The sequence below is a fragment of the Nannospalax galili genome, unplaced genomic scaffold, assembly GCF_000622305.1.
Source record: "Nannospalax galili isolate Female #2095 unplaced genomic scaffold, S.galili_v1.0 scaffold563, whole genome shotgun sequence".
Classification (NCBI taxonomy): Eukaryota; Metazoa; Chordata; class Mammalia; order Rodentia; family Spalacidae; genus Nannospalax; species Nannospalax galili.
The window spans coordinates 1,116,213-1,125,162 of record NW_008350459.1 but is presented as its reverse complement, the minus strand read 5'-3'; the positions used below and the strand labels follow the sequence as shown (position 1 = coordinate 1,125,162).

At 40.6% G+C, this 8,950-nt stretch overlaps 1 protein-coding gene across 4 annotated transcripts in view; it reads right to left on the bottom strand.

Annotated features, from left to right (window-relative positions):
* Nucleotides 1-3,942: 3,942 nt before the first annotated feature.
* Armt1 (acidic residue methyltransferase 1) overlaps nt 3,943-8,950 on the bottom strand; it is a 30,459-nt gene continuing 25,451 nt past the window's right edge. For all 4 annotated transcript variants that reach the window (XM_029570766.1, XM_008847743.3, XM_008847741.3 and 1 more), the window contains one exon: nt 3,943-5,607. In XM_029570766.1, the coding sequence (XP_029426626.1) occupies nt 4,840-5,607 (768 nt within the window). In that variant the 3' untranslated portion in view covers nt 3,943-4,839. The remainder of the gene's footprint in view (nt 5,608-8,950) is intronic.

The window sequence follows — 8,950 nt, the reverse complement described above, 5'->3', positions numbered from 1 at the left end:
ACAGCACACACACATACACACACTGACACATATAGAAATAAATGTAATAAAGTTTTAAAGAACTAGTCAGTAAACTAAGAAAAAATAACAACAATGATGATAACCAAAACCAACTAAATGAGAACAGAAGTTGAAGAAATACTTCGGGATATTTTGAAAGGTACAACTCTACTTTCTTGACTTAGAAATGTGAAAACAAAGTATGTCTTTGGTCTTTTTGAGACAGGGTCTCCCTGTAGCCACAGCTGCCTTGAACTCACAGAGATCTGCCTGCCTCTGCCTCCTGAGTGCTGGGATTAAAGGCAGGTGCCATCACGCCCGCAAGGATGCTGTTTTTCTGCAATTCCAGGATGTCACAATTACTTACTACTGAGTGTGCACATTACATAATGACATAGCTGGGAGATGCCAGTCTTTTCACCTCCAGTCTAGCAAGGGAACAAGAGAGGAGAGCAAGCTTTTGAGGTAGGAGATGTGCTGGTGGAACTCTTGGTGGGTGGAAGTCTGGTGGGTCCTTTGGGGGACAAAGGAGCAGTCAGGAAAATTGAGCGAGTGGGAAAGGAAATTTCAATGTGTACAACGAAACTGCGTGTTTCAGTCCACCCTGGAGATGTCCTAAAAGACAAGCAACTGTCTGAACTATGTTGACATTGCTTTTGTAGGACCGAGTATATTTCTTTTATAGACATGACCTCAAAATCAAAGAACACAATTCTGACTTTATCAAGGTTCAAAAACATGGCATTTTTTTCCAAACCCAAACACAGCCTCAGATAAGAGAAAAGCTGCATCATATAAATCAATCTTGTCCACTCACTGTTTAATAAAAAATCACTGATTTTACCAGCCCTCTGCCCACATCTCCACCCTCACAAACTTACTTGGGATCCATGTCTTGATAAAAATGTATCTTGTGAAATTTACAAGCTGCATTACTTCTTACGCAACTAGGAGTGGTGTCCTTAGCAGTTGAAACAACTGAAGACGCTGTTTTGGGAGACTCTCCCAAGATCTTCCAGCCCCTCAAGGGCTGACCCCAGTTCACCTGCACTGCCGCACTACAGGCACACAGCCTACATTTGCTAGGGTGGGAACAAGTGAGTCAGTGTGGCTGGGAGCAGCACACAGAGCCCTCCCCACCCCACTGTGCTCCTCAGTTCTCTCTGGCAGCCCTTCAGGGGATTTTAGGCTGTTCAAAACCCAGGGATTTTTGTGACAAAAAGAAAAAAATCAAGGACTGGAAAGATGCCTCAGTGGTTAAAAGCACTGGCTGTTTTGGAGGAACTGGGTTTGGTTCCCAGCACCAACATGGAGCCTAACAACTGTCCTTAATTCCAGTTCCAGAGATCCGACGCCCTCTTCTGGCCTCTCTGGGCATTACACGACATGGGTGTACTTATATATATGCAAGCAAAACACTTATACAAATAAAATAAAAATCAAGGTGACTTACTGAAATCGAACACTTCTGTGCTGTTAATGATAGTATCATAAAACCAAAAGAAAGCTTTGGTGCCAGGACCTGAAATCGCAGCACCATCAAAACCCTGGGCAGGAGAATGCAGTTGAGGCCAGCCCTAGCTACACAGTGAGACCCTGTCTTAAAAAAATAATAACTGCCATGCTTGCAGGCACATGCCTGTAATCCCAGCACTTAGGAGGTTGAAGCAGAAGGATTACAAGTTTGCAGCTATAACTTTGAACTACATAACCAGTTCCAGGCCACCCTGAGCTATACAGAAACCCCATCTCAAAAAAAAAAAAAAAAAAAGCCAAGTGAAAAAATAACTCAGAGAAAAGGAGAAAATTTTACTTATAAGAAACTTGTAGCCAAAATGTATATTTTAAGTCGTACAGTAAGTGCATAATCGAATTTTTAAATGGGAAAGAGTGCTGAAGACATTTCTCCAGAGATAGAAATGACCAGTAAGCTCATGAGAATGTGCCCAAAGTCATTATCACTAGGGAAACACAAGTCAAAAATGGTAGCATGCCACTTCATGCCCAGCACCATGGCTATAATCAAAAACATCAACAGTGCTAAGGAGGACATGGAGACCGGAGCCTTTATGCTTTGCTGAAGGAAATATGAAACAGTGAAAACATTTTGGGAACCAGTCTTGGCAACTGGTCAAAATGTTCAACAGTCGCTGGTTAATCCAGCATTTTACTCCTTGGTATCTCCCCACAAGATCTGAAAACATATGAACAACTAGTATGGGTCCATGACTGCTCGAAGTCAAAAAACAGAAACTCAGGGCCAGGGGGTTCCCATGCCTTGTAATCCCAGCACTTGGTGAGATAAAGACAGGAAGATCATGAGTTCAAAGTCATCCTGGGCTACATAGCAAGTTCAAAGCCAACCTGGGCAATGTGAGACCTTGTCTCAAAAAACAAAAACAAAAGAACACAGAGACAGAGAGGCAGAGATCACCATCAACTAATAGAGAAATAAAATGTGGTATATCCACACATCAGAGTATTATTCAGCCAAAAAAGGGAGAGAAGCTCCAACACCGTGCTACACACATCTGGTGCTTCTTTAAAAGCCAATCACCAGGGGCTGGAGAGATGGCTCAGCAGTTAAGAGCAATGGCTGTTCTTGCAGAAGACACAGGTTCAAATCCCAGTGCCCACATGGTGGCTAACAACCATCCATAACTCCAGTTCAGGGGATTCAATGCCCTCTTCTGTCCGCCAAGGGCACCGCACAACATGGGTGCACTTACACACATGCAAGTATAAATAACCCTCATACATATAAAATAAAAATAATCAAAAAGAAAGTTTTTAAAAAGTCAATTGCAAAAGGCCTTATATTTTATGATGCTATTTACATTAAATGTCCAGAACAGGCAAATCATCCATAGAAGCAAAAGCATTAGTAGTTAAAAAGTGCCAAGCACATGGGAATGGGGAATAACTCTCAAGAGATGCTGAGTTTATTTTAGGGGTAGCAAACATGTTCTCAAGGTGGACTGCAGTGACGGTTGCACAAGCTGCGAATACTGTGTACTGTGAGTGCATTATGCCAATAAAGCCATTCAAAAGAATCAACTGGTCATTGGGCATGTTGGCACACACCTGTAGTTCTCACATGTGGAAAGCTGAGACTGAAGGACCATGAGTTTGAGGTGAACCTGGGCTACAGATGGAATTCCAGGCCAACCTAGACTATACAGAGAGACCTTATCTCAACAACTCTAAAATCAGGCCAAGTGTTGGTTCATGCTTATAAACCCAGTACAACCTGGGAGGCCAGGGCAGGAGGATCACTAGAGTGAAAACCTACCTGAACAAATGAACCATTAAGAGCCGTCTTGAACACCTTTGCCTTTGTGCTCGGATGTGCTCCTTTACTTTCCTGCAGGGGCTGAACTACATCCTCATATACCAATGTCATGTTTTCAATAAACTACATGGCAAAAATGAGGGAAAAAAAGAATAGCACTTTGGAAAATGTAGTGTGTAATAAAGTTCACACCACAGCTATGAAGCCAATCCAAATAAACAACTACATTTTAAATTCTGTCAAGGTCTACAAGTAACTTTAATATCGTAGTAACTTAATGCTTAAACAGAAACACATGTAATAAGGAAACAGCAAATTAAAGTGCTTTGCGTAGTTCAGAAAAACAGCGTAAGCAGAGTACAGCTTCTGTTGTATCACATTTCATAGCAATTTGTGCAACATTTAAATGCACATTATGGTTATTGTAATTTTTTTTTTTGTCTTTTTGAGACGGGGTCTCTCTGTAGCCCCAGCTGGCCTGGAACTCACTATGTAGACCAGGCTGGCCTCGAACTCCCAGAGATCCACCTACCCTGCCTCCTGAGTGCTGAGATTAAAGGCGTACGCCACCATGCCCGGCCAGATCTTATTTTTAACCTTCTCTTGATTTGTCACCCCCTCCCACAAAAATAAAACCAATGAGATTTTCCAACAGAATTCATTTTATTATTCCAATACAAGAAAACAATTCTTCCAGGTTTATTTCCAATTTCAGTTTCAAAACAAACTGACATGAGTTTTCAGACTTCAGTATCTGTGGTGGTGAACAATAAAATGTATAGTATAAAAAAATGAACCCATGCTTTGTAGTAGTTAAATTCAATGAACAACAATCATTTCTACCTAAAACATTTTTCTAAAACTGCAAACTAAACCTCTAAGTTAAAGCACCCATGCGGTGGTAATTCCAGTCACGCACATTGTACCAGACTGTAGATACTGTGCTTCCTCAAGTACTGCTGTGTTCCATTCTGTTCAGCTCTGTGTTTTGTAACGTCCATTTCACAGATCAATCAAGATACAAGTGTGTGCAAATACAACCAGCTATAAAAGGGAAGTCTGACTTTATATGCTGAGCATCACAGTTGCAAGGAATGCCTCTTTACAGAGTTATTAAAATGCATGTTTTCACTGAGCCATTATTTCAAGAGCCCAATTATTAGGTTAAATAATATTTTAGGTTTCTTTGGATATTAAATACCATGCAGTCTACCATTTAAGAGGAAAAAAAAAAGATTAACTTAAAGGCAAAATTCACTTAATTTCTGCATTCTCCCCAATTAAAATGCAGTCATTAATTCACTTGAAATTATGCATTTAAGTTGAAATGGATACTAAAATTCCAACAGAAGTGTAAATATCCCTAATTAGCTTAAAACCCTGTATTCCCAAAACACTGTAGTGGGCAAACTGCTCCAGGGAAACGTCCTCCACAGGGCAGAGTAAAGGAATGCCGACAACCGCGGCTTAGTCAGGGTCATGCACTGTTTTCTGGGTGAAAGGTGAATCTCAGCCCTTTCTGCACACCTGGGAAGTCCAGAGCCAAGTCAGAGAGGACCATCAAACTGAAATACTCCGAACTTGCCAGTGGTCAGCCAGGTGGGCTCGGAAGCCATGAGCTGCTCAGCTTGTCCAGGCCGCAGCCCAACCTGAAGCTCGGCTTTCAGCGTTCTTATGCTGCACAGAGGCGCAGGGTGGAAGCCGCTCAGGGCCTGATGAAATGGAACCGTAAACCCCCATTTTCTGTCTCCTGCCAACTTCCTGTAATTCAAGTCACCCTTGAAAAAAATTAAACATGCCTTTTGTAATTCTGCATATAAGTCAGAGGCCACCTGGGGCATTGCACAGTATGAGTGAGGCAGGGTCCAAAATATATGATCATGGTAAATCCATCTTCCTATTTTAATATAGTTCTCCCAGTTAACCCCACATGTGGACATCAACTCATGATTACTGTGTTTTACTTGTTCAATTGTCCAATTGAAGTCATGTACAGTAACATCAGAAACAAACCACGGAATCATTTTTCCATGAAAATGAATCTCAGTAGCCAATTCAGAGGACAACAAGAAGTCAGCTAATATTAAGTCTGTAATAAGTTCAAATCCAGAATTATCCAGAACAATATCCACTCGAACTACAGCCGCTTTTTCGCTAGTTTTCTTGCATTTACTAAGCAATGACCAGAGACATTCCATGTCATTCACTATAATGAACGGTTTTAGGTCTTCCAAAGAGCTGATCACATTGGTTTTCTGAGAACTACTTTCTCCACCTGACAGAGACAGATCACATTTGTTCCCCCAGAGAGAAACCTGGAAAACAAAGTTTTAACAGTCATCACCAAAAAAACTCCATTGTGCAGGTTGCCTAAAATAGACATTTTTATAAAATTCTTGAATCACCAGTGTTCCTAACAGCTGAGCCATCTCTCCAGCCCCAAATTCATACTTTCTCTAATAATACAATGTTTACATAACTTGATATAAATAAGGTAAAACACTGATTTTTAGTGAATATATAATTCACTTATAAAAATTTTTTAAGTAATTTTTAGCACCTACATTGTTTACTCAGATACACAGATATTAAAACGTCACCAGATACTGTAAAGAGACTCAGAATTTATTTTATCATTGAGACTCAAGAGAAACACAAACATCCCTTAACTCTCTACCTCTCCAAATTGCTCTTTTACTAACTGAATAATCTTTAGGAGGACAGGGCAATCTGAGACCCAGTTTTCTGACTGCAGAATGAAACTGGCCACAGAAACCTAATCCTTTAGACAAGGCAATGTTAAGTACAGGAGCACTATAATGCTTTATTATTTAGCTTAAAACTGAAGTAATACTCATTGGTATTTTGTAAAAAAATGGTATGTAATCCTACTTTTTAAAAGCAAAGCAGGACTACAGGCTCTGAAGTCAGACCTGGATTCAAACCTCAACTAAAGATCACTAGCAATTACCGGGTATGCATGCCTTTAGTTCCAGCACTCAGGAGGCAGAGGCAGATGGATCTCTGTGAGTTCAAGGCCAGCCTGGTCTACATAAAGAGTTCCAGGCCAGCTGGAGCTTAAAAAAAAAAAAAAAAAAAAAAAAAAAAAAACAAAGGTACTCAAGCCAAGCATGGTGGCATACACCTTGGATGCCAGCACTTAGGAGACAAAGGTAGGCAGATCTCTTTAAGATAGAGGCCAGCTTGGTCTACATAGTAAGTTCCAGACTAGCTGTGGTTACTGGGAGACCCTGTCTCAAAAAGACCAAAAAAAGGTCTCACTCTCATCTCCCTTTGCTTCCTGGGCTGCATAGTCTCCAGTGTCCTGGTACTAGCACCTTCCTGAGGTAAGTCCAGTGCACCCACCACACCTTAACGCCCCCAGCCTCTTTCACCCTCCCAGCTCCCCCACCACGTCTCTCCTCCTAGTCTGGGTACAGGCCCATCTCTTGTCTTGGGACCCCATACACCGGGGTTAACCTCTCGGCCCAGAGCCACCACTGCTTCCTGATCCTTTGCATCCAGACCAACCCAGTTCCTCCCTGTGGGCCCCCAGGAGCCCTCTGGGCCTGGTCCTGCTCTCGCCTCCCTTTACTTCCCTAGGTGGCACAGCCACCAGCTTCCTGAGACTAGCATCTATGCTGGGCCTTTCTCTCAGGCGAGCCCAGCCCCCAAATTCCTGAGGGCAGCATCTTTCCTGAAGAGACCGAGATCTTAGGAGAAAACCTGAGAGCATCTGAGCCTCATCTCACTTGGCCCTCCATGGGAACTCCTGAAGACAAAAGCAATTAGGCCACTCTAATATAAAATCAAAAAAGAGAACCTGAAGCCTAGACCAACCAGCTTTTCATGCCCAACAAGTAAACCACAAAGGCACTAAAGTTTACAAAAAGAAGCAGATCTAAACTCAACAAAGGAAGGCTTGAGTCTCACACAAGAATCAGAAACTACAAAAGAAATTCACATGTCAAAATCACAGAGAAAAAATAATAACATGAAAAACCAAAGTAATATATCCCCACCAAGTACCAATAGTCCTCTAGAGAAGTACAGTGAGAACTGCCCAACTCCAGATTCCAGTCCAAAGGACTGAAAACGCATAGCAAAAGTCTCAACCAGTAAGCTAACTCAGATGCCCAAGTCTCATCAGAGAAACGCAAACAGCACAGACAACAGACAATGCTTCCCATGAAAATATCCAAACATATGCTAGTCCCCTAAAGAGAACAACTTAGAGATAACATAGGACATGGAACTCAAAAGAATAATTATAAGCATGATAAAATAATTCAGTGATTTTAAAGAACACATAAAAAAAAAAATCAAAGAACTGAAGGAAGATAGGGATAAACTTCTGAATGAATTCAGAAGAGTTAGAAATACTGAAGAATACTCAGGCTGAAAAGAAGAAGGAAGTGAAACACTCAGTAAGCCAATTAGAAACGACAGGAGAAAGCCTCACCAATAGGCTGAATGAAATGGAAAACAGAATATCAAGACTGGAAGATAAAGTAGATGATTTAGACCACTCAAGCAAAGATTATGAAGAGTTTAAGAAAACAAAAGAATGGAATATGCAAGAATTGTGTGACACCATAAAAAAAACCAAACTTACAAATCATTAGGCAAACAGGAAGGAGAAGAATCTCAAGATAATAGTATGGAACAGATCTTCAACAGGATTGGAGAAGAAAATTTCCCAAAATTAAAAAAAGAGATGCCCATACAAATATAAGAAGCATAGAGAACACCAAACAGAACCAGAAAAGAAACTCTCCACAGCACATCATAGTAAAAACTATGTAAACTAAACATTCAGAACAAAGAGACAATACTGAAAGCTGCAAAAGAGAAACAACAAGTCACATATAAAGGAAAACCCATCAGGATTCAGTGGACTTTTCAGTGCAAACTATGAAAGCCAACAGAGACTGGACCAAAGTAGTCTCAGCTCTAAATGACCACAGATGCCAACCCAGATTACTATACCCAGCCAAAATGTCTATTATAGTTGAAGGGGAAAGAAAAATCTTCCGTGACATAAATAGGCTGAAAGATTTCATATCCACAAAACCAGGCCTTCAGAGTTCTTGAAGCAATACAAAGAGCTGAAGAAAGGATCAACTATACACAAGGGGTGATGGAAAGAAATTCAATGAAGGTATAGATGTGGAAATGCACAGCTATATCAAGAATGTGAACAGAAGTAAAAATGACAGGATTCAATACATATCTTTCATTAATAACTTTAAATATCAATGGACTGAACTCCCCAGTCAAAAGACACAGACTAGGTGAATGGATTAAGAAACAAAACCCATCTTTTTGTTGTCTGCAAGAAACTCATCTCACTTTCAAGGACAGGCACTATCTTAAGGTGAAAGGATGGAAAAAAATATACCCAGTGAATGGTACTAAGAAAAAAGCAGACATTGCAATTCTGATATCTGATAAAATACACTTTAAACTAAAACTAATCAGAAGAGACAAAGATGGCCACTTCATTTTGACCAAAGAAACAATAAACCAAGAAGATATTACCATCATGAACATATATTCACCAAACTCTGGTGCACCTAACTTCATAAAAACAGTACTAAAAGACTTTAAGACATAGATTAATGCCAACGCACTAATAGTAGGGGAGTTTAATATCCC